This window comes from Mugil cephalus, chromosome 15, assembly GCF_022458985.1.
Source record: "Mugil cephalus isolate CIBA_MC_2020 chromosome 15, CIBA_Mcephalus_1.1, whole genome shotgun sequence".
NCBI classification, from domain to species: Eukaryota; Metazoa; Chordata; class Actinopteri; order Mugiliformes; family Mugilidae; genus Mugil; species Mugil cephalus.
The window spans coordinates 23117308-23143124 of record NC_061784.1 but is presented as its reverse complement, the minus strand read 5'-3'; the positions used below and the strand labels follow the sequence as shown (position 1 = coordinate 23143124).

Sequence of the window (25817 nt, the reverse complement as noted above, 5' to 3'; positions counted from 1 at the left end):
TTTGCTTTTACATTAAGGGGACGATTCAGAATCGACAAACAATAAGATGTGCATCACGCTGGTTTGTTACACTTTCAGCGCTATAGAAAACACCTCCTCCTTTATCTGTAAAAAAGTTTGACCGAGTAGAGAATACTTTGTGTTTTTTTTCTATTGGATGTTAATGGAACCACGTTAATTTGTGTAATATATATGACAGACTTTATAAAGATAGATGCAAAAGTGCTCCTTTAAAATGAAGCCAAAGCAAGTAGAGCTCCTCCTGGTGGCTGGAGGCTGCAGTATAGGTCGTAAGCTCCGCCTCCTACATGTTAGTGGGCGGGATTTGGACCAAACTAAAACACTAAAAAGAAAAATTCAAGGATGGTTTTATTGATTTTCGGTAGTTATTATAATGTTGATGCATGTTCAGGTTTTGTTATTTGACGGTATAGAAACAGGATGTGACATAATGGCGACTACCAGTTGCCATGCCAACCGCTCTGCAAAGCGTCCCGTTGGACAGTGACCGTTGTAAAAGCTATTTTTTTAAAAATACGTGCAATATAATCCTGCATTTCCTTGTAACTTGTATTTTTTTGTATTTTTAAATATTTTCAACGTTTGCACATTCTTGTTTACATTTTTTTGTTTAGCTGTCGTGTGTTGCACATGTCAGAATTGACAATAAAGTTGACTTGACTTGACTAACTGGTGGACGTAGAGCAAAGCGTAGTACTAATTAAACGAAACTGCACGTGACTCTGGAGGAAGTTTGGCCAGTGCAAGGAAGTGGGTCTACATATGGTCTACGCTGGAGCATTTTAGATTGTAACAAGAGAAAAGAAAAGTGTTTTCTGATAAATGGAAAAAAAAAAAAAAGGAACCTCCTCTTATAGACCCGCTCCCAAAAAGGAGTTTGTAAATAACTATTACCATAGGAAATGACTCCATGAAGCAAAGACACATCATCACATCCATTATTTCAGTTCGTATTTTTTTAGTGACCAAGAAACCATTTAAATGGTTTCCACGTCTCCTAGCAACAGTGGAGCATACTTTTGAATCCGTCTATAGCAGCGAATGAGAACTTTTTTTATTATTATTATTTGTAACAAACCTCTTATTTATGCTTTTGTCTTTTTGTTTCAGCTCGTCACCCAGAACAGGAGAGCCGAGCGGCTCCGTGGTGCCGGGTCCGTCCAAACCAGGCGGGCAGACGCACAAGATCTGTCTGGTGTGTTCAGACGAGGCCTCCGGATGCCACTACGGCGTGGTCACCTGTGGCAGCTGCAAGGTGTTCTTCAAGAGGGCTGTCGAAGGTTTGACATCACACATCTGCACTCTGCATCCTTAGCCACCCACGCACACACACACACACACACACACACACTACCTGCAAACACGGTTATTCATACAAACCTCTGTGAGGAGGGATTGCAGTGTGCACAGGAAAGACAAACATTATTTGTAGCAATAAGTTGTGACCACATTTACTTGCACATTGTAGTCTGTGTTGTCTTATTATACCCAGCCTTATATTTATATATGTATACGTACGTCTAAATGGTTTTATAATGGCTTTGTAAGTTCAGTTGAATTACATAACATGGACTCTTGGTGATTTTTGCACAACGCTGAAACATCGGTACTGTTTCTCTTTCATTTCGGGCTGAAGGGAATTAAATTGTTTGTCAAAATCCAACGTCAGAGTAGGATAGCGGGGCGCCTTTTCTGGGTTTCAATCTCAGGCCTGACCTTGTAGTTAAAAGCCTCCTCTTCTATAAACCATAAAGAGTCTAGAGGGAAACAACTAAACCCTTCCATCTAAACGTCCTGGTGTCTTGTAGAGGACTGGTAATATAAGGAGCCTTTCTTCTGCTTCGCTTCTTCACAAGCATTTCAGATCTCCTCGTAGAGTTTTCAGTTCTTGTCACAGGCAAGTAGTTTGTGCGTCAGGATCCCGGTCGCGAATCTAATTGCCTTGACAAAATCTTGAAATGGGAGGGGTAGGAATGCATCTGACGAACAGAAACTATTTTGTGTCAAAGGCATTCTGCCGTTCATTCCTCCCTCGGCCCGTCTCTCTGCTTCTCTTTTTCCACTTCCTGTCTTACTGCAACATGTCTCCACAGATGCATAAATAGAGTGAAAAGGCTTTCTGAGGCACAGGTTAGTGGTAATTGATTATCACGTGCGCTCGTGAACAATGCGCTGGTAAAGCCTTGGTGATCAAAATAAATGATATATATATATATATATCTACTGCTTTTTATTTGCTACTTACCTAAGACTGATGCTTGGTGACCTACACTAATCAGTAGAAGTTTCTTTCATTCTGTTCTTGCACATATTTTCCGAGTCTCTTCCCTTTATCTGCAGCTAACATTGCAGTGAAATAACACAGATGGTTTATCAAATTTACTGGAGGCAGCCATTACTCTGAACGTCACAAAAAAAAAATAAAAAAAGGTCTGACTTGTGCAGGATGGAACTGATGGCCTCCTGCACCGTATATTAAACAATAACCAGAATCTTCTGCAGCAAATACGCGTAGAGGTGCAGAAATCAAATTGTTTTTCGGTGGACAGTATTTAAATGTCTACATAATGGTTGTTAAGTGTTTTTTAATGTGGTGCTGGCGTAACTCCCAAGCACCGAACTGAAATGTGAAAGTCATATCTTGTCTTTTTTTTTTTTCTCCCCCTCCTCTCCATTCTCCGCTCGTTGTCTCCATGGTGAAGGATGGAGAGCACGACAAAACACAGATGGTAAATAAATGCACTTTTAATAATAACAATAATGATCATTGTGATTATGATGATGGAAATACTATCACCTCTGCCCATGTCTCTGTATTCCTTCAGCACTAAAATATGAACCAATCTGCCTCAGCTCATGCACAGCCTCTTCTGCCAGCTCTCTGTTAATGCATGCAAATGTTCTGATTTGGTAATTCAAATCAGCAGAAATTGCCTGCCAAGGATTTCGGCGCACTTCAGCTTCTGCTTGGAATGCTCCACCTCATCATCCTCACAGGTGGTAGATCTGAAAATGTTCCTATTCTGTTGCACTTGACCCACCTCACTGAGCAACACTGAGATTGGATGTCAAAAATTAACTCTGTACTACCCCCCCCCACCCCCCACCCCCCCCCACCCAACCCACCCAACCACCCCCCATTTTCCTCATTGTGTTTTTTCCCCCTCTCATTCTACTGATGACTGTTGTCTGCTTCTAAAAGCATCCGACTCAACTTATTTCCAGCTCATCGATTAATAATGTTATTAGTAAATGAACAAGTAAACATGCAAGAAGAACTTTACATCATGTTTGCCAGACTTAGAAATATTACTTTCACTGCCTTTTTTTAACTGGTTTTAACTATAAACCAGTCAGCCACAACATTATGACCACTGACAGGAAAGGTGAATGACATTTGTTGATGCTGGAAAACCTGACATTCATTCATGTGCATGTTCCTCAGACATGTAGCACCCACCTAGACCAGACCAGACCAGGTTCCCCCACCCCACAGCAATAACACTCCTTCATGCACACACAAAAAATGCTTTAGGAACAACTCAATAAAAGAAACATGAAGAACAGGACAAGGTGTTGACCTGGCCTCCAAATTCAGTACTATTCAAGTGCCCCCCTCCCCTCAAAGGTCCCCACTAACAATGGTCACCACCCTTAGTAGGCCCATCTCCATCCCCACAAGGGAGACGTGCAAAATATTAGGACATAGGTCTTCAACAGGGGGTCTGCAGCCCCTAGGGGCTCTGTGGAGGTACTGCAGGAGGGTCGCTAAATCTTTGGTTGATTCTACATTTTATATATATTTATTTTTAATTTCCCCCACAAATTTAAATTTCTTTGGAAACACATTAACATGAATCCAAATGGACCAGAAGACGTTATCTTCAGCCTCTTCAGTCCCCAGATGAAACATTAGCAGAAGAGAAGCTAACAGTGCAGCTCACTCCCATCTGTAAACTACTGAGGCCAAAATGACTCGAGTCTCTACTACGTTTAGCTACGTTTGAAGTTAAATCCTGGAGCTGTCAATTATTTAGCTGTGTTTAAATAATTTAGCCGTGTTTAGCTGTGTCATGGAGGTACGGTACAGGCAAAATGATAATAATATATATTTATATTACAATAAATAGCACTAGACCGAGTGTATTTCAGAACACACGTCGTGTGTAGGGGTTAGCTACGTAATCTCATCATCAGTTTGTGGGTCCTTGGCCTGAAATATGTTGAAGACCCCTGCATTAGGTCATAATGTTATGCCTGATGGGAGTTGCCTTCTTTTATCCGGGTCAGATTAAGTAACGACTGTGCTAACCACCGTCCTGCTCTGTTACCCAGCGAGAGGCTTCGCCAGACTCTTGTTAGCAGATGAGAGCAGGATAAGGGAGGGAGGACACCAGTGAGATTCAGCTGGCACTTTTTGACACCACAGATGGCTGTTTACGCCGTTGTTTTCTAATGACTTCCTATGATATCATTCGGGGCCTAAACTGGCAGCACTAGCGCTGCTATCTCATCATGTCATCACACCGGCAACACTGCAGACTAATTTCCAGTTTACGTGGAGGAGGGTTGCTCTTGCGCTTCAGAGGTTTTTGACAGTCGTCTAAATTCCCTTTATTATTCATTATTACACATACAAACTAGCTTCCTCATTAGTCACCTGTGTGCATACTTAAATGATGCTTTTTTTTTTTTTAATTTGATGCCACTGTGCACCTGTTGGCGCCATCGTGACGAGGCATTTAGCTTCGGCTGCCAGCGTTGTGGGATGAGGCGTCATTAAGCCGAGCTAATCATTCGCTTGCTGACGCTCGTTGTACCTGTGTTTTGGGCTCAGGCCTCACGGGCAAAGTAATGTGGCACACAATGTGCGTTATAAAGGAAATTAAAAAAAAAATAATAAAAAATGAATCAGCTCTCTGTTCCGGAGAAAACTACTGCACTAAAATTGAAATGATTTATTTTCTTGACGTTACTGTGCAGCTTGTAAAGTTAATTGCACGGAGCTGAACAAAGACCTGCACCGTTTTAGCTTTGATGGAAAGACTCTTTGCACCAGTTGTAAAAGTAAAGTAAAAAGGCCTCTTCAGCATTCTTGCAGTGAAAAAAGTGAAAAAATGTACATTATTAGCAGCCTGTTTATCCCACACCAGCAACATACTGGGCTGCTCTGCTCGTGTGATGTCAAGAAATGATGGTGCTGCATGGATTCAGACGCAAACAGAACAGATTGATCGGTGGCTCGGATACTAATGATTCCTAGCCAGTTTTATGGAGCGTACGTGCATATGTGGTGAAAGAGCTTGGCATGGAAACTGGAAACTGGAAACTGGAAACACTATTTTCAGTGTTTTCAGATTTGCATATTCAGATTTGTGTGAGTTGTTTTTTAACTGTTACGTGACACATTAAGAGATCGGACCCGATGATGTGAAACTGAAACAAAGACGGTCCCTGAAGTCTCCAGCCCGGGCACCGCTTTTATTTTGGTGTTTCAGCTCATTGGCTGAACACCTGTACCATCCTGCATCCCGCGGGCCATTTCAGAGTTGTGTTGTTTTACCTCTGCTGCTTAAGACATATAATGCGTTTATTACAGATTAGTAGTTAACAGAGCTTCACCCGGGGCCCAGGAAACAACTTAAGCTTTCAGTGGACTCGTGACTGAGACTCAGTTATCCAGGTCATGATATATCCAAGGGGAAAAAACAAAACAAAAAACAAAGGCAAAAATGGGCAGTTCACTGCAAGTAGCTTCTCCAGTTCTTCGTGAGCGGTGGGAGGGAGGTTTGGGTTATTATTAGGAACATCTGTGGGTGGTGCACACTTCAAACGCAGATCTTTAGAGCCAGTTAACAACCACATTACCCCCATTCACTCACCTCTAAATGGGGGTAAACCCGCGTATGTATTTTCTACCTTTGAAACTCTATTTTCCATTATTTTGATTGGCTCCCCGCGCTCAGACTCACTGCAGCCGAACTGTGTTCAAAGCTGCTCACAAGGATGTTTGATGCTTTCCTGAATACAAAGGCCACGGTTGTGTTTATTTGTCGGGGACGTAATCGTTGTGTAACGCACAATATGCTGCTATTATGTCTGTGCGCCTTAAGCATGCAGTTCCACGGTGGAATTAATTACACACTCTACATTATTAGTTTCATATTGAATCATATGGCGCCTGCAGTGTTTTGTTAGTCGCACCAAACTCATGATATTCTGGAGATCATCGGATGCGCGTTTATGGCCCCTAAGAAGCGCGAAATTCTTCAAGGCACAGTTAACTGTACGTAAGGTCCTGATCTCATGACGTTTCCTTCAGTCATGCAGAATCTTAAACTAAATGAGGAGCTATCAGAGAGCGGCAGATGCACATTAAATGTGTTCTCTGCTTCTGTGAATTGAATATCTGCAGTAATTGGTGATGCAGACTGCTATAATTTAATTCATACACCCAGAAGAGGCATATGCTGTTGATTAAGACACATTTTTTAGTTTTTTTTCCTCAACTGGTTGTGTGTTTGTCTGTGTATGTGTGTGTGTGTGTGGCAGAAATGGAAAAATTGGTGTAAGGCTAGATAATCCAGCCTGCACGCACCAAGCCCACACTTCTTAGCAATCACATATTTCTCTCTTCCTGAAAACTAAGTGTTCTTTTTAAAAATCTCAGCATTTTTTTTCAGTGAAAGTAAACCACTAAATGAAATACCTCTAGATAGAAAATATGGATTTTTCTCTTGATTTTGCTGACTTCCTGTTCACTGACCCAATAAGAATCCTCTCCAGGGGCAGATAATCTAGTGATGAGTCTTTATCATTAATTTCCAGAGATCTGTCTTTCCTTGAGGTACAATGAACGAACTTAGCAGCAGATGTTTGCTGGTGACTCATAAAGAGCATCGGAGGTGATTCTGGTTAATCGTGATGCTTGTTTTTCATAGAAGAAATGTCATATTGAAACCTAAAGATGGCCGTGGCGTTGGTGGCATGAATGCACTTGATTCATTTTGTCTCTAAGATCAACTGAACTCATAAAGAATGTGTTTATGCAGAGGAAATAAGATGCATTAGCCTCTGTCACACAAGTGCCATATTTGCTAAGAAGGCAACGTGACGGCGCTGTGGCCAACTGAAAGATTTTCCTTCCATCATGCATCATATAATACGCAGCTGCAGGCATAAAGAGATGGGGACGTGCGCCTTTATAAATTACCTTTATTATCGTATGTATTTAATAATTCCTCCCCAGGCATGGTTTATTTTTCTTTTCATTTAGTCTGACTCACCAGGAAGGAAATTTCTAACAATTTAAGAAGGCTTAGAGTGAGTTTATAACCCTGGCTGGGAGTATCAGATCATAGATCACGCATATCCAGGGACCAGAGGACGTTGATCGCGCTGCACTGCTACAGTGTTGTCCGTAAATTATTAAAAACTCATGTGTGAAAGTATTAGATTGTGTATATCAAAAGTATTCTCAGCCTGAGCCAAACTATTAAAGCGGAGTCTGCTTCTCTACGAGTAGTATTTCCTGTAATCGTTTCCACTAATTTCTTCCCTCTGGTCACAAATCTATTGTTCCTTCCTGTTTATATTAAATTAGCGTGATCACAGTTTCATCTACGGTTCATTTTCTCACATCTAAAGTAAATCTAAAGTATTTCTCAGATCTACGGTAGAAATGTGGACCGTTGAGACGTTAATACGGGAGCTCCAGTAGGAATGTGGGCGGTGTGATTGACGGAGCTCCGTACGATCGCGGATGGATTGAGTGGTGTATTTGAAGCGAGGAAGTGAAGCTGGCATCACCAAAGGGATGCCACGGGCTTGTCAGGCTTATTGTAGAATCAACAGGTGCTTAGTGTGGTCATACATACTGCTCAGGCTAATCCCGTTCAAACCTTCTTACCGAGCTAATATATATATCTTCTTATTTTTTCCCTCCTCCTCCTCTTCTCTTCACAGGCCAGCACAACTACCTGTGTGCAGGGAGGAATGACTGCATCATTGATAAGATCCGCAGGAAAAACTGTCCCGCCTGCCGCTTCAGGAAATGTCTTCAAGCCGGAATGAACTTGGAAGGTAAACAGTCTGCAAAAAACACTTAAAGTCACAGTGAAACAGCAGCCAGGGCGTCTTTAGCTCTTCTGATATAATGTGTGGTCGTATTCGCAGGTGGAGCAAGTTAGAGCAGACATTTGGTGAGATTTGATTGGTGGCCTTGACTCAGGAGATACGAAGTAGAAATGGGTGGATGATTAGACCTCGAATATATTATTTAAGTGTTAAAGAAAACGTTTAGCAACTTGCATGCAAGCACAAACCTCCTACTCCTCCTATTTACATATGTATCCCCACAAGCTGGATGAGTTAAATACACTCACATGCCACTTTATTGGATACACCTGTGCAATTTCTTGTTAACACAAACAGCTAATCAGCCAATCACATGGCTGCAGTTCAATGCATTTATTCATGTAGAGGAGATCAAGACAACTTGCTGAAGTTCAAACTGAGCATCATAATGAGGAAGAAAGAGGATTTAAGAGACTTTGAACGTGGTCTGGTTATTGGTCTGAGTGTTTCAGAAACTGCTGATCTACTAGGATTTTCACTCACAACCATCTCTAGGGTTTAACAGAGAACGGTCTGAAAAAGAGAAAATATCCAGTGAGCAGCAGCTGTTGATGTGAGAGGTCAGAGGAGAATGGGCAGACTGGTTGGAGATGATAGAAAGGCAACAATAACTCAAATAACCACTGGTTCCAACCAAGGAATGTAGAAAACCATCTCTGAACGCACAACACGTCCAACCTTGAAGAAGATGTGCTACAGCAGCAGAAGAACACACCGGGGGCCACTCCTGTCAGCTAAGAACAGGAAACTGAGACTATAGTTCACACAGACTCACCAACACTGGACAATAGAGGACTGGAAAAACGTTGTCTGGTCTGATGAGTCTCGATTTCAGCTGCTACATTCAGATGTCAGGGTCAGAATCTGGAGTTAACAACATGAAAGCATGGATCCATCCTGCCTTGTATCAACGGTTCAGGCTGGTGGTGGTGGTGTAATGGTGGGGGGGTCATGGTTTAAATGCCACAGCCTCCCTGAGTATTGTTGCTGACCATGTCCATCCCTTTATGACCACAGTGGACCATCTTCTGACGGCTACTTCCAGCAGGATAATGCACCATGTCACAAAGCTCATATCATCTCAAACTGGTTTCTGGAGCATGACAATGAGTTCACTGTTCTCCAATGGCCTCCACAGTCACCAGATCTCAGTCCAATATTTCACCTTTGGGATGTGGTGGAACGGGAGATTCTCATCATAGATGTGCAGCCAACAAATCTGCAGCAACTGTGTGATGTTATCATGTCAATATGGACCAAAATCTCTGAGGAATGTTTCCAACACCTTGTTGAAAGTATGACACCAAGACTTAAGGTAGTTCTGGAGGCAAAGTCCACCTTTTACTAGCATGGTGTACCTAATAAAGTGGCTGGTGAGTGTAGACACTACCGGTCAAAAGTTTTAGAACACTGCACTATTCCTTTCTTTTTTTTATTGATATGTGTGCAATTTATTGTCTCATTTTACTCTGAAATGAAAGCATAGACCAAATAAACAACGGTCTTCAAGCTTTCCATCTAGTTTTTAGCCTGATGTAGTTCTGGTAGAGCCTGGACTAAAGTTTTGAGTCATTATCTTGCTGTAGGATGAAGCAGTCGTAGTAGTCTGCTCTATGCTCCACTGACCTGCAGTAAATTGAAAGTAGCACATGTCTGTATATTAATTTCACCTTCATGACATTCCCATCAAACAGGTTTTATGTACAGTGTGAATGTTGTGTCTGAAGTGGTTGACATTTATTTTAATGAGGTTTGAAAACATTCTTGCTAATTGGATCCAACATACAATATTACATGAACATTATCTCACCTTGGTTCACATGAACTGATATTCCTACGTAATATGTCGTTGGTTTACTCATGGAGCATCAGCTTAACTATACGCACCGTTCTTTTCTTTTAATTCATAAAGCGTCAATAACAATACACTACGTCCCTTATTTTACCGTCTTTCTCTCATCTGAAACATCTTTCTTTGCTTTTAATCAGTTTCTGTGTCTCTGACGTCATTCTGCGCTCACAGGAATTTACTTTGTATTGAAGTCAGTGCTTTTGTTTGTCAAGTCAGTGAAACCAGATGACCTGCAGGCCTTGAAAACCCGTTTTGAATTTGCAGTTTTTAAAAGGTCTGCTGATGGCTTTGAATTGCGATTGCAGTGATGTAGCTGCATTTTTTTGTTTTTTTTTTTAAATAGTCTACAGAGTCTCTGCGCAAAATCCTCTTTGTCCTGTTGGTTTCTCACCTGTAGACGTGTGTGTGTTGTTGAAAGTCTTGTATACGTGTGAAGGCCAGGCCATAATGAAAAGATACCACCTCACTATATATATATATATATGCACTGTATCTGAGCCCTGCACCCTTGGGTTTCTGCTTCAGGAAAAACCAAGCTTAGGACAGAGTGCAACAATTAATCTCTACCAAGGCTGGGGAACATGCAGATGGGTGGGAGACGTGTCGGCAGACATGTTGCACCTCCTGCCTGTGTCAGACGGGAGGTGAAGATGGTGTCTTATACTGTACAGGGAGCGGGAGACAGAAATAAGGGGATTTGATGGATGTCAGTGCACCAGCAGACAGACTCCAACCACAGAGGTTCTTAGTTGCCATAGAAACGCCCGGAGAGGAAATTAAAAAAGGTAGAGAGTAGGAAAAACATGTTTTTTTTTGTTTGTTTTTCTTTGTTGTTGTTGTTTTTTTTATTTATATATTTCATGGTAACCTCTCGACACGTGACATGGTTTGCACATTTAGTTTTGAGACACTGACAAAACGGGGCGTTATTTCTGAGATTTCTGATAAATTGGACGGGTTGAAACAGGGTGGAGCTAAACCAAGATGTAAAAATGTTTCTACATGTCCCTGGTTCAGTCACTTTGGAATATGATATATAGTTTTGGCTCTATGTTATGGACATTAGCCTTAAAACATAGGTCTTCAACAGGGGGTCCGCGCCCCCTAGGAGGTCCACGGAGTTACTGTAGTTGGGTCGCAAAATTTTTGGTTGATTAGACATTTTGTATATGTTTTCTTTTTTTTTCTTTTTTTTTTCCCCTAACAAATTTAAATTTCTGTGAATACACATTAACATGAATGCAACATATTTCAGTAAAGACATCGATGGAGACGTAATCTTCAGTCTCTTAAAGTTAAATCCAATTATTTAGCTATGTTTAAATAATTTAGCTGTGTTGTGGAGTTGCACGTGAATATTTGAACCTGTGCATTATTTGAATAGCTTAATATTGAATGCAGAATGATGATAATAATATATATTTGTAAATAGAACTAGGCCGAGTTTAACATAGAACACATATAGTAGGTAAATAACGTCTTGTGCCTCCACTGATCCATTAACTGAAATATGCTTGATTCATATCAATGTGTATTTAAAGACATTTAAATTTGTATTTATATAAATTATATAATATAATTTGCGACCCGCCTGCTGACCCCCTCTTGAAGACCTATGTGGTAATGTATCGAGCCAACCCTTTGATTTCTGAAGTTAAAATTAATAAGATTTTCTGTTGTTTCTTCTCTTGTTCCACCTGCCAGCAAGGAAAAATAAGAAGCTGGTCAAGACGAAACTGGCCCGGCTCCCTGTGCCATCGGAGCCCGTTTCCAACATGCCTGTCCCAGTCATACCTAGGTGCGTGCCCCAGCTCGTGCCCACCATGCTGTCTGTGCTGAAGGCCATCGAGCCGGAGATCATCTACTCGGGATATGACAGCACACTGCCAGACACTTCAACGCGGCTCATGACCACTCTGAACAGGCTGGGGGGACAGCAGGTCATCTCTGCAGTGAAGTGGGCCAAGTCACTCCCAGGTAAATGAAAAAATAAAAAAAGAGAGAAAGAAAAGGCTCTTTAGAGCCTCGGGTTTGGTTTATTTAGATGCATGTCAATGGCAGTAATCCCAGCTCCAATGTGGAACTAATGGGTAGTGAAGTAGGTTAAGCCACTAATGGAAAATGATGTTTTAATGCATACAGATGGTCAAGATAAACAGTCTGAGTGGGTTAAATAATGCAAATTATGTAACGTTTCCTAGAACCGACCATGAAAGTAGCAAGTCACCGTGTTTCTTCTAGTGGTTTGAACACGTGTCAGGACATTTCAGGGCTGAGATTAATAACTTCAGCGGTTCCTACTCAGTTAACTGGAATCATACAGTTAGTTATTAGTTATTCAGGTGATGCAGTTGTTGTTAGTCGAGTTATCAATGCCCTGCAAAAAAATCCTTGTTTCAAACAAATACGTCTTATATTTTGTTCAGGGACAAGAACTTTGTGCTTATTTTAAGATTTTCTGTCGGGCAAAAAAAGCTTTAATACAAGATGATATGATTGAATATAAGAATATTTTGCTTCTTTCTACAAATTCTGTTTTTATAGTGTGTATTTTACAACTTTAGACATGGAAAACAGATTACTGCCCGACGGAAGAAGGCAGTAATCATTTTTTGTGTGTGTGTGTGTGTGATAAAATATGTGATATCTGTAATAGCTGTAATTATGGATGAAAGAAGAGAGTGACTGTGGCTTATGAAAGAACAATTCACTTTAAAAAACCCAAATTACTTTGATTTTGATGAGGCCCTGACCGAGGTTAATGCATCGTTTAATGTGGATAATTATGATGTTCCTGCAACCTGCAAGAGATAATTATGCTCGCAAATGTTTCAACAGTGGAAAGTGTTCACTTGTTCATCTCGGAGCAATTCAAGTCACTGCCTCCGTCCAGTGTGGCACTGGCATTAGGCTGAGAACGATACCCCATACGGGTACCTATGATTAAAAATGGAAAAATGTGCTTTGGTTAAAAAAAAAACAACAACAAAAATAAATGGTGCATCAGCACCATAGAAATAAATATAGAAATCCATGCAAACCCTTGATTTATGAGGTATCTTCAGATGTGTTAACTCTAATTTGACAAAGCTCCAAGTAAATATTGCTCTGGAACGTATAAAGGAATGTAGAGTGAAGAAAAAAAACATACAAACAAAAAAAAAGATAATTGCTGGGTTTGATGAGTATCGAGTTTCTACTCCACGCAAAGTAAAAATGGAAACACAAAGGGCTTGTCGTTTTAACCGCCCACACCTACAGGAGATTCTAGTCACGAGAAAGAAGTCTCATGACTTGATAATCACTCCAAGTATGCGCTGGTAGATCTACGATCGTATTCCACGCGAACAAATCCTCCCGATGGAACCGAAAACGCCGGCTTTTCTTTTCCTGAAACGTTCGGGGGACGGATCTGTCCCACAGCTGGGAAGGTGATGGGGAAGCGTTGGGAGGAGGGGCTCTTACATAACTGGCTATGATTTAAAACTAATGTAATATGAAAGGACTTTTCATGTGCGGTTCCACTTTTATAGTTTGGACGGAGTGGAGATGGCTGCACTGCAATTTCATTCAATTTGAACACTTAAACTGTCTTTTATAATTGTGTTTTAATGAAGACTGAGCGGTCACTCCTGTTTTTCTTCAATGTTTCTGCAAAATCCAAGCTCACACTCTTGATGATAATCTTCTTTTATGGATTTCCTCTTGTTTTTGTTGCTTCTAACCGTCTTTATTTGACCCTTTTAGGCTTCCGCAACCTGCACCTCGACGACCAGATGACGTTGCTGCAGTGCTCCTGGCTCTTCCTCATGTCTTTCAGTCTGGGCTGGAGGTCGTACGAGCAGTGCAACGGTAGCATGCTCTGCTTCGCCCCCGACCTTGTCATCAACAAGTGCGTACCGAGGCCAGCTGTGGTGATTTATCTGTTGCAGTGTTTCTGTAGCGCGTTTCGTTTCGCGCTCGCTCGCTCTTTTCAGGGTGTCTCTGCCACGTCATCACTAACAGGCTCATCCATCTATCTGAGCGTGACTCAGCTCGGCTGTAGCAGACGTCAGTGATGGAAGGTCGCGCTAAAATAAGCGACTGCAGGTTAAAGAATGAGGGAGCGTCAGAAATGTCTGGTGTTAACGTGCTTTTGCTCACTTCTCTAGAGGAAACATTAGGACATTTTTCAGACGTATGCTCTTTCTTTTGAAAGATTGAAACTGTCTACAGCCCTCTTTCTGAGCGAGGCTGTGAGGCTGAACTAAAAAGTTGAGCAACCAACTTTCTGAGATAATCTGCACACTAGAAACTAATAGATATCACCGTGAAACATTTTATCTGTGGTTTTATATTTAAATAATCATTAATACACAGGACAAGATGTTATGATCTGAGGCAAAACTCATTTAGAAGCCTAGTCCAGCAGTCGGCTGCTAACTAGCCTAGCCTAGCCTAGCCTAACATGTGATTACACTTCAACCAACACTTCAACCAACACCTCTCCCTTCTGCCAGGATCAGAAATAAAACACTAACAGACACCAGCTAATTAGCCTAGCCACGGAAGTAAAACACTAGAAAACACCAGCTAATTAGCCTAGCCACGGAAGTAAAACACTAGAAAACACCAGCTAACTAGCCTAGCCACGGAAGTAAAACACTAGAAAACACCAGCTAATTAGCCTAGCCAACAGCAGTGGGTAAGAAATGACTGGACATGCAACTTCACTTCAACCAACATCTCTCCCCTCTGCCAAGATCAGAAATAACACACAAAAAGACACCTGCTAAATATGCAAATGAGTAGTTATCTACCTAAATATGCACTCATTTGCATACATTTCCAGGACAGAAATCTGAATAATGGCTATTCTTGTTTAATCTCTTTTTATCACAAAATACAGCCAACAGGCCATTTTTTTGCCAAAAAAAAATAATTAGTGGGTGAAAAAGCAGTGTTGTAGCCTCTAATAAGACAAGTGTGTCTGGTTTTATAAGAGGTTGTTTGATGGATATTACTTCATGTGAAACTAAGCTTGTCACGCCTAGCTTGAATAGTCAGCTAGGTTGGCATGCTAGCTAGGGGTGCTAACCACTTCCCGGTGTTGATCTTCTCACCTCAAGTCTGAAATCAGACACATCAGTACGTTCCATGAAATTATATCTGCAGAAATGTTCTTAAGTAGATTGTTTGCGGTGTAACGAGATACAGAAGCACACCCCATTTTAAAATACTGTTGGCCACAGTCGTGCTTGGCATGTTTAATTTTTAACATAGAAATCCAGCCAGGCTCTAATACATGTAGACAACCCTAAAATGTTGAGCTGTTCCCTTTTCAAAAGAGAGTAATTAAATGATTCGGGAAAATGTACCCGTCGTGGTTGTGAAATGAAACACATTTTAATAATATATCACGATAATTAGTGATTCATTGAGATGGATATAGGAACCCTGCAGGCTTGGTAATACAGACGGAAAGACGGGAGAGCACAAATTACACACTGAGCCAAACAATAAATAATCTTCTTTGCTACTTAGAAGTCACAGAGAGCCAGCTGAGGCATGACAGCACTAATTACAGAGCCTCATTACTTAAACTTTCATGAACTGCTGAAATTGATTGTGCTTGAATGGATGAATCTGTGCTCGCCACAGTGTTTGTGTTCCCCGGAGGAGCCACCACAGTCTGTTTTTTTACCTTTTAAGATTCTCTGGACAGGAGAACAACTGTGTTTTCAATTTCAATTAATTCAGCTACATTTTTAATTATTTACTCATATTGGTAATAGACACATAGTGCTGCTCGTCTTAGACAACAGGTGATCTGTTAGCTTCTCCTGTGCTTTCAAAAATGGCAGCTGTTCTGTGCTTCATGCACTAGTGTTTTGCGCACCGATCAGCCACAACGTTAGAACCACCGACAGGAGAAATTAATAACATTTAAACCATCTCGTGACAATACAATGTTCTGCTGGGAAACAGCACCCACCTAGACCAGACCAGCGAGACCGACACAGTATTAGGAAGCTGGTCATAATGTTATGCCTGATTGGGGTATGGTGAAAGGCAGATTTTAAATATGCAGGTTTTTCAAGGAAAATTTGTCACTCAGGTCCTGAAATATTACCCATACTGTGTCTATAATATATAGATAACAAGTAAACAGTATAGATGAGAGTAAAGATGAATAAAATTAAAGATAAATGAAGTAGAAATATAAATAAAAATGTCAACAAAGCAGCATAAATTGTGCAAGTTTGTGCACCAAATCATCTTAACCGCTTTTCATTAATTACACTCAGAAATAATCAACATTTTTGTAGAAGAAAATATTAGCTTCAAGACACAGCATCAAGATAAATGCAATAAGTGTTTTAACGAACAAGAAAACACATGAAAAAATAAGAGAAATCCCAGCAGCGATACTCTGTGTTAACACTGGTGTCGTTGTCATAATGAGGCGTCTGAATTGTGTTTCAAGTGTTAACTCTGGCAGGTGTTTAGCTTTTCCTGAGCCCACGAACATACAGAGTGTGATGCACAGACAGAAGAGAAGCTGTGAGGAGGAGGGAGACGCATTCAACCAAATGGAGACGAGAAAACCAGATAGTCTGTCCATTATGAGTCACGCTAAAGAGGCATTCAAGGACCGCAGTGAACAACCTGTGTTGGTCGGTCATGATAGGGCACGTAACGTAATGGTGTGTGTAATGACACCTTCCATATGTATTTTCTGTCTCTTCTTATGGTGACGCTCGTGGAAAAAAGAGCTGGTTTTCAACTAAAAGCCAAAAACCTGCAGTGACAATGCTCCTGGTTTAGGGAGAACAAATTAGTAACCTCACCCCCCAAGGTTGTGTATCCAGACAACGTGCCGCGTAGGTTTTTGGGGTAGAAAAGTAACGTCGGGCTGTGTGTTAGTGGAAATGAGGTGTGAAAATCCATCACTGCTGACTCCATAGTCCGGTTTCATCCTGCAGCTCTTCCCTGCAGGGCCCATTCATTGTGAACTGAACAACAAAATGACTGAGAGAGCTTAACGTGCAATCTGTTTGTGTCTCTCTGTTCGTCTGTCTTCTTTTTCTTCCACCGCTGCCTCGACTTTCTATCCAACCACCACCCTTCCCTCCTCCTCCTCCTCTTTTTCCTCTCCTCTCCCAGCGAGCGCATGAAGCTGCCCTTCATGACCGACCAGTGTGAGCAGATGCTGAAGATCTGTAATGAGTTTGTCAGGCTGCAGGTGTCCTATGATGAGTACCTTTGCATGAAGGTGCTGTTACTGCTCAGTACAGGTAACAGAACACATTTCAAGTCTAAAAATAATAATAATAATTATAATAATCAAGTGTCTTTGTGGGAGTTAGTGTTCTTTTTTTTTTTTTTGCTGTGTAACAGCCGCTGACACATTTCATTCATGTAGTTGATTGAGTGCAGTGGGTGCAAAATGCATCATAATATGCAAAAATACTACTCATAGCAGGCTCATAATGGGATCCCGCAGGCAGATACTTTAAATGCATGAATGAGCATGGGACCGAGGCGCTGGTTTGAATCATTAACGCCAACTGAGTACCTGGAACTTGAGTGTGAGAAGGCAGATGCGCGGGTGGCTTCAGAGGAAATGTGTGAACACCCTTTTGTTATTTGGGCAAAACAAAAACTTGCACATTTTCTGCAGTTTACCACTAAACAACGGAGCGAAACGAGCGGCTGTTTTCTCAGCGTGAATAATGAGGAGATTGATATGATTTGGCAATCCTCGCGGTCCCTGGCGATAAGTACGGCTTTTTAGCCTCATGAGAAAGTTCACAGAGGATGTTTGCGGTATTTGATAACGCCCGATAAGACGCACGGTGCATTAGTGATCGATGTCAATCATGGTGAACCTCAGAGAACTTAATGTCTTCAACTACTCATCCTGCATTAAGTCATTTTTATTTATTTTTGGAGTTCTTTCCACCGTTTCCTCTTTACACTGAAATGCAACAGGTCTGGATTCTCCTGAAAACACATTTCAGTGAAAAGATGGACAGAAACGCACAATCTGATCACAGAGTAGTGATCTTTAACATGGAATGAATGTAAGAATGGGACTAAAGATCATATCTGTCAACTGTCTTGAAAGCGAAAGTACAGCGTGTTCATCTTCTGAAGTCGGTGTCTCATCCGGAAAGAACTCGTTCGACAGGTCTTTGCAGGCGTTTTTTTTCTTCCTTCCCCCTCCCCGTTAGCGGCGGCAGCTCAGGGAGCTCGGTTTGGACTTCAATTAGTCCCGTTCTGTCGCCCGTCTCAGAGGACTGGGTTCAGATTACTGCTTATCTCGTCATGCAATCATCAGAATCACAGACTGGATGGGAGAAAAACCTCATTACAAAGAAAAACACTTTCCCCAATTTGGAACATTCTAGTATTGCTGCGTGAAAATTGGACTCATTCTAATCGATTTTTAGTTGTTACTTTAAAAGTGAACAAATTAGTGAAGGTCGTTAAAGGAGGGATGTAGACGTCTGTTTCCTTTCAATCTGGAGTTAAAGTAGCGGGCAACCGGTTCATTATTTCTACTAAAACCGCCTCAAACAAACCTACACAACAAGAAAACATTATTGCAAAGTCAGACTTTATGTAAATTCAGAGGAATTTACATTTCCACGCTTTTGTACCTATTCGTCCCCCCTCCTGGATGGAAAGACTGTCCGGTCAGGATAGCTGTGGTTTCAGCTGGTTTCTCTTGAGAGCAAAAAATAAATAAAAATTCATGGGGGTCAGTGTGATTTATTACAGCGAGTTAAAAAGAGAGTCTTCTCTAATAAGGAAGTCATTTTGGCCTCAGTCGTCAGCTGCACCGTGAGCTTCTACTAATATTTCATCTGGGCACTGAAGAGGCTGACGATGACGTCTTTACTGAAATACACAACGGGCCACAGAGTTTGGAGGCAACATCAAGAAATTATGATATTTTGTACATAAAAGATCAGAATTTCTACTTTGCATCAAAATAAACATGATTATTATGTAAAGAGTAACTCATCAGGAAACATTTTTACTATAATTATCAGGAGTTTTTCTTTCCTCATCGTCACCTCCTCTGGCTTTAGCAGCAGCGCGACACATACGAGAGATATTTGTGTTCAGATTCTCAGAAGCCAAAGAGTTAAAGTGAATGATGCAAATAAAAGTGTGATCATGCAGTAAATACGTCCCAGAATACACAGAACTCATGCTGGTTTTTAGAAAGTCAGCGTGAACAGAAACTTGAAGTTGCTTCCAAACGTTTGGCCTGTAGTTTATGTTGGGTTCATGTTAATGTGTATTTAAAGAAATTAATATATTTATATATGTATATGAAATGTATAATTAGCCAAAGATTTTGCCCCTGTTGAAGAGCTATGTTGTATTTTCTATAGAGCAATAACACCAAGAATCCTCTTAAATAATAATAATAACGTATTTAGTTGTATTACACTAAATCATCCAGACCGTCTGTTTCAGAAACTCTCTTTCTCAAACCTGCAAATGCAGAGTTCTTGCATTGCAATATCTCCACTTATCTGATTATGCAAATTGCACAGTCTCTCCCCCTGATTTCATGCTTGTTGTGTCCTTGAACGCACCGTAGCTCAGGCTGGAGCCTCGGCTCAGGGCCAGGACCCAGACAGACAGAGTCCACTATACGTTGACACGTCCACCGTGAAAACTAAACATCCAGACTTTTCTTTAAGTTCCGTTTTTTAAGAGGCGACTGTTGGAACATGTCCTGCTCCTCTTCTTTTTTTTTTTTTTTTTTTTTAAATTCGACTGACTGCAGCGCTCTGACTAGTGTCTCCGAGGGGTCCTTGATTGGTTGGGGTTCCCCTCACAGTCAATTAGGCCTTTAACACCGTTCGCTGCAGCAGAGACCAGGACGCAGATAAGACAAAGAGAAACAGAAAGACAGATGTTTGAACGTGGGAGAATAATCAAAGCGCTCGCTTTGTGTTTCAGCTCTGTTGAAGATAACTCAGATGAATAGATCGCTATCACCACCCAGCAGCGTAGTAGATGATAATCAGAATAAATTTCCTCCCGTTAAACGCAGCTTTGATAAATTTCATTCGTACAGAAAAGTCTAACACTGATTCATCAGGGCTTCCTTGACGTGAATAAAAAACTTTTTGTGTGTGTGTGTGTGTGTGTTGGTGTGTGTAGTACCCAAAGACGGCCTAAAGAGCCAGGCGGTTTTCGATGAGATCAGGATGACCTACATCAAGGAGTTGGGAAAAGCCATCGTAAAGCGAGAGGAGAACGCTAGTCAGAACTGGCAGCGCTTCTACCAGCTCACTAAGCTACTGGACTCCATGCAGGAGGTGAGAGCTGCACACAAATATGCACGGCTTCTGTATTTTTTCAGTGCATTGATGAGTTTGTTTTTCTGCTGATACATGTAAAACTCAACAATGCAATAGACTCACTGATGCTCCCGTGTCTCTGCTCCTCCAGATGGTCGAGGGTCTCCTGCAGATCTGCTTCTACACCTTTGTGAATAAAACCCTCAGTGTGGAATTCCCAGAGATGCTGGCAGAGATCATCAGCAACCAGATACCAAAATTCAAAGATGGGAGCGTCAAGCCTCTGCTGTTTCATCAGAAGTGACTGCCTTAAACTGTGAATCAATGCCTTAAACCCGGCCCTGCCCGTGTACCTCACCGGGGCCCACGAGCGTCCGCTTATCCTGCCTCCGTCGTCGCTCTCGTTCAAGTCCCTCGGTTTCGCCTGGGCCCCGTCTAGGAATTCTGCCACGCCCCTCCAGGCCTCAGCCATTCAGCCTAATTCTTGGAGCACAATACCTGTGGTCTCAAGCCTCCTGTTCCAGCCCCCGCGTTTGGAAAACTACAGTATGACTCGCTACCTACCACCGACCCGCTGCCCCTTTTTCTTGGCTGACCGAGAAAATCCGGCCTCTGAATGTCTCGTGTGTTTCCAGCACCTTCACCTCCGATGCCCGAGCGTCCCTGCCCGATCTAATCCCACCCACGCAGCCCCTCGATGAGAAGCCGACACCTTGCAAACACCTTTTTCCCCCCTCTGACAACAAAACACCTAATAGACTTTTCAGGCTGCCGGGATTAGCAGCTGAAGCCTCGCGTTCCTCCGCTCCCTCTGCCTTTGCTCGTCTCCGTTTGCCTCTCCCAGCTTCACTGCGCAGCGAATGTAGTGAGTGGACACTATTTCTGGGGGTTTCCAGAGGACTGTTGGGGCGATGAGGGGGATGAAACAAAAACTTTATGACGGGAAAGACCTTTATTTTCTCCTCTGGATCCAGTTACGGTGAGAACAAACTGTTTTTGACTGTGAATCCGTCGTCGTTTTTTTTTTTTTTTTTTTTGGAAATGATTTGAATCAGATTTATATCCCTGACCAATGGAAGAAAGAAAGAAAAAAAAATCAGCTCGAGGAATATTCTCCATTAATTTTATGCAGATGCACGTTTCTGACAGCACATGCAGAAGTCACACTTGCACACACACGACGCACACACACGCACATACAAGCGCATACAAAGTGTACACACATTCACTCAAGCAAATGTTTACACAGGATGTATCTGAGGGAAAACCAGTGCCTTTTAGTTTTTAACCTCTTCATACTCATCCTCTCTAAACAACTGTCCATTTTTCATTTTATTTCATTTTTTTTGCATAATAATCAAGCGTTGACTTCATTCTGCATATTTTAATTTTTTCATTCACAACTGGCAAATCTCTGTTTTCCTTTCAAGCTGCCATTTTGTTGGATGTTTGTTAAGGTTTTTTTTTTTTTCCTTTGTTTTTCTGCAGCTCTGTCTCTCTGTGCATGTAAAGAATGAAGTTAGCCTAAAGGTACTGATGAGAAAATATGAAACGTTCTATGAAATTATATTATTTATGTAAAACAAAGCACAAAGATAATCAAGAAAATGTCCCAGAACACATTCGGTTGTGTTTCTCTCTTAAAAACCCACGAGACACGTATTTAATAAACACACTGCGTCTCCCAGACAGTATTAAATCATGTTGAAAGCTCCATTATCCAGATAATTTAACGAAACAGATATAATGAACACACATGCAAAGTGCTCCTTCTTCAGCAAAGACAAATCCCACATTGTCCTTAAATTAAATATTTGAATCAAGGCCTTAGGAGGAATTAGTCAATGTTTGCAATTTATTCAGATGCAATCGTGCAAATCTTTTCAACCATCTTTATTACTAAACTGCATTTAGTTAAAAGTCAAACGTACAGGATTTTTACTTCAAAAATGATGAAGCATTGACTTATTTTACATATTCATATAAGTTATAAACCTGAACTTTTCCATTGGCCCAGTAGATCTTCACCATGGAGCGACTCCAAACCAGCTTTTTATCCACAAATGATTTACTGGCGGAGCTTCAGTTAAACACGCAGCCCTGCACTGTAACCTGCTTTAGTTTTACAATTAGTGCAACTGGTCAACAGCCTAATGCAAAACCGATTAGAGTATGTAATGCAAAATGAAATGACGCTGATAAGGCTTCGCAGGCGTAGAAGTAGTTTATAAAGGACTTAATCTAATACGATAAACAAACGGAGAAACATATATTCAAAGCATAATTAATTATGTTTCCCTTCTTATCAGAACAGGTGTGAACTGAGAGGTTAAAGGCTGTTTTTATTTCATTTTACCTTAATACTCTGCACGTTCATTTTAATTTCTCGATTTTAAAAAAATAATAAATAAATGAATAAAACATTTACCTGTAAATGAATCAGTAAATAACCAAAGCTGTGTTAACCAGTAACTGTGCAGGACTCTGGCTTGAAGTCAGAACCTGCCTTTTCATTGCCAGTTGCTTTTTTTTTTTTTTTTTGCTTTTTTTTTGTGTAGTTCAGTAAATAGTTTCACACACAGCTCCACTGTGACCCAGCGAGTCCGAGTCCCAACGGGGTCATACATGAATTTAGTTTTAGTTTCTTGGAATCTAAAATATTTCTGGATCCACTAACGATTCTTTACTCAGTTTCACGCAAAACACCATCTTTAGGTTAAATGTACCTTTATCTCAGCAGACTTGCACAAACGGGGACCGGGGTTCTAATTAATTAGTCGACACAAAACACACACGAGTGTATATTTGTTTTGTATATTGGGTTAAGATTGATTTATCCTGTAAAGTTTGAAAAATCTTTGGAAGATGCAACAGTTCGTTCCCGGTGAATCTATGAATCTCAAGCTCAGGCGATAAGTGATCGTGTCACTCGGATGTTGTTCCACTAGTGCCAAAACGCAACAGCTTAAAGGTTATTTCCCACCTTTTCTTTCCTGGAGTCGAGCGGTTGATCTGATCATGAGGTTGTTGTCACTTTGCTTCAGGGTGCTCATTTATGAGAAGAATCTTTAGCGTCACACCTGCACCAGCGTAAAAATCACTGATTGTTCTCACTGTTTTCTCTTTTTTTTTCTTTTTGCCCCAAAACCCAGAAGATATATTGTGCGTTTGAGGAGTTTTCTCCCGTCATTTTCTGCTGATGTCACACACACACAGGTCAGCATTTCGTACACTTGCAATGTGAAGACATGTTCATATCAGCTCACGTGACGGCCAAAGCTCCTGTTGTGCGACGGCTCCTGCAGAAATGGGCGAAGCGTCCACCAGCTTTCAGACGACAGCCCCCGTTTCCCCTCCACGTTTTCCCTCCACGTTTCCCCTCCACGTTTTCCCTCCCGCGTTTTTCTTGTCGCCGCCTGAAAATGTCGACTGTAAATAAATCTATTTTTTTTTTTTTTTCCTTTTTCTGCTGTTTACTCTGAAGAGTGCTCATCCTCTCTGCAGCACATAACTCTGAATGCCAGTTTAAAAGACCAGGTAGCAGGTTGCCATAGAGACCATTCATTTGTGTGTTACTTACAGCTAACGGCGCAGCGGGCTCTGGATGTGTTCAAGGCGCTATTCAATCAGAGCCGTGGTTTTTTTTTTTTTTTTTAAATCAGCCATTGTGCTAAAGGGTGGTCACTCGCAGCAGGGTTGTTTCATGTGCAGTTCAGTGCTTTCAGCTCCACATGCCAGCCCCCCCCCACCCACCCACCTGCCCCCCCCGCCCGCTCTGTGTGGCCGTAAAAAAATATTAAAAAATAATAAAAAATGCACGGGCTGCTTGTAGGCTACGTGTGTGGGTAAGCTGCGTCCAGTATTAGAGTTGTTCCCAGGTCAGGTTGTGGTGCGTCCGAAAACCAGCTTTAATGTGTGTCGATGTGACCCCCCCCCTCCCCTCTCCTCCCCTCCCTCATTGCTCCTGCTCATTTCTCAACGGCTATAGGTGTATATAGCAATGCTGACATATCCAGCGCAATGTAAACAATTGTGTATTAATACAAAGTATTTTTACATTGGCATAACCTCTATACATCTTTTACCTTTCATGTTTCGACTAAAGGCCTTGCAAAAGGGAGACAGAGAGCCATAGATTTCAAATCAGGAAATAGAGAAACGCTTAACAAATATTAATGCTTTTAAAGATTGAGCTATTGTAAAAAAAAAAAAATAAATAAAAAAATAAAAAAAAAAAAACAAAGAAAGAAAGAAAGACACACAAAAAGACAATATTTTCTGTGATTTTGAATACATCAGCTTGATCCTCTTTGATATGACTAATTTTACTCAATCATTTTTGTACATTGAACGAGTCGAGAAAGTTAATATTTTCCTGTTTGTCGGTTTGTGTTTGATAAAGGTAGGCGTGTTGAATACATTAGGAAGTGTTAAAAAAACATGTTTGTCTTGTGAAGTAAATGTAAATTCTACGAGTCGGTGGAAAAAGAGTTCTATATGGACGCTCACTGTGTTTTTAAAGATACGAGGAAACGAGGGAGGGAGGGAGGGAGGGAGGAGTGAAAGGTGAGAAGGTCTGGGGGAGAGGAGGGGGGGAGGGTTTCTTGAGTTTATATAAAGAGTGACCAAAGCAGAGGAGGGTGAAAAAAAAATACAAAAGAAGTATTCAAGAGCAGTTACCTTTTTTTTTTTTTTTTTTTTTTTTTTTTTTAAGTAGCATTTAAATATCCAACTTCTCGTTTTCTTTTAAATATGTCTTTTTTGTAAAGGTCTAGGCTTTGGATCCCATGTATATTGCTGTGAGGATTTGCTGGTCACTTTAAAATAGAAAAAAAGTTGAATCTCCGTGTTAAAGCAAAGTTACCAGACGGAATTGCACTACCCTGATATTGGTTGATATAGTCTATTTTGTATAAAATACATGCAAATATTATCTTATAAGATTAAGGGCAGATTATGTTCCACTGGTATATATGGCTATGGCTTTCACTGAAGTCTGTTTTGTTCGTATTTCAGTTATGTAAATGTAATCCAATGTAAAGAAAAAAGAAAAAAAAACAACAACAACAGAAAATACAAAATGTTTGTTTTAAAAAATAGTTTGTATTACTTCTGTATTACACCTCTTCTGTAGTCAGTGTCGATATTTTCACCTATTTGATTAAATGTTGAATTAAGTTATCTGTGTTGTCCTTTGGGTTCGGCATCGGTTTGGCATGGATGATGTTTTTGTCATCTCCGGTTGAAAGTGGAAAATGGGAAAGAACAGATTTCTCTTCATTTCAAACATCTTACACAATAAATTTTCCTGTTTTTCAACACTGAGCTGCAGCGCTTTGGTTCGTTTTCTTCTCTTTTCCTCCAGATAAGGTGTCAAGCAGAATAACTGCACAGGTGGAAGGATGCTGAAGGTGAAACAATGCGAAGTCAGGAGGCAATGAAGCAACCTCAGAAGTAGAAATGGAAGCAGAAGTCATTTAAATAATAATAATAATAAT

The 25817-nt window shown here is 41.0% G+C and overlaps 1 protein-coding gene across 3 annotated transcripts in view; it reads left to right on the top strand.

Moving 5' to 3' along the window:
* Positions 1 to 25644, top strand: part of LOC125021700 (glucocorticoid receptor-like) — a 63355-nt gene extending 37711 nt beyond the window's left edge. Inside the window, exons 3-11 of one of the 3 annotated variants that reach the window (XR_007114363.1) lie at positions 1132 to 1301; positions 2724 to 2750; positions 7987 to 8103; positions 11714 to 11986; positions 13757 to 13901; positions 17156 to 17286; positions 20180 to 20337; positions 20471 to 21298; positions 23472 to 25644. Coding sequence is in view for 2 of the 3 variants with exons in the window: in XM_047607845.1 (XP_047463801.1) it covers positions 1132 to 1301; positions 2724 to 2750; positions 7987 to 8103; positions 11714 to 11986; positions 13757 to 13901; positions 17156 to 17286; positions 20180 to 20337; positions 20471 to 20623 (1174 nt within the window). In the remaining variant the exon portion in view is untranslated. Of the gene's footprint in view, positions 1 to 1131; positions 1302 to 2723; positions 2751 to 7986; positions 8104 to 11713; positions 11987 to 13756; positions 13902 to 17155; positions 17287 to 20179; positions 20338 to 20470 lie in introns of all 3 variants that reach the window. The other 2 variants (XM_047607845.1, XM_047607847.1) reach the window with 2 other exon arrangements.
* Positions 25645 to 25817: the final 173 nt, after the last annotated feature.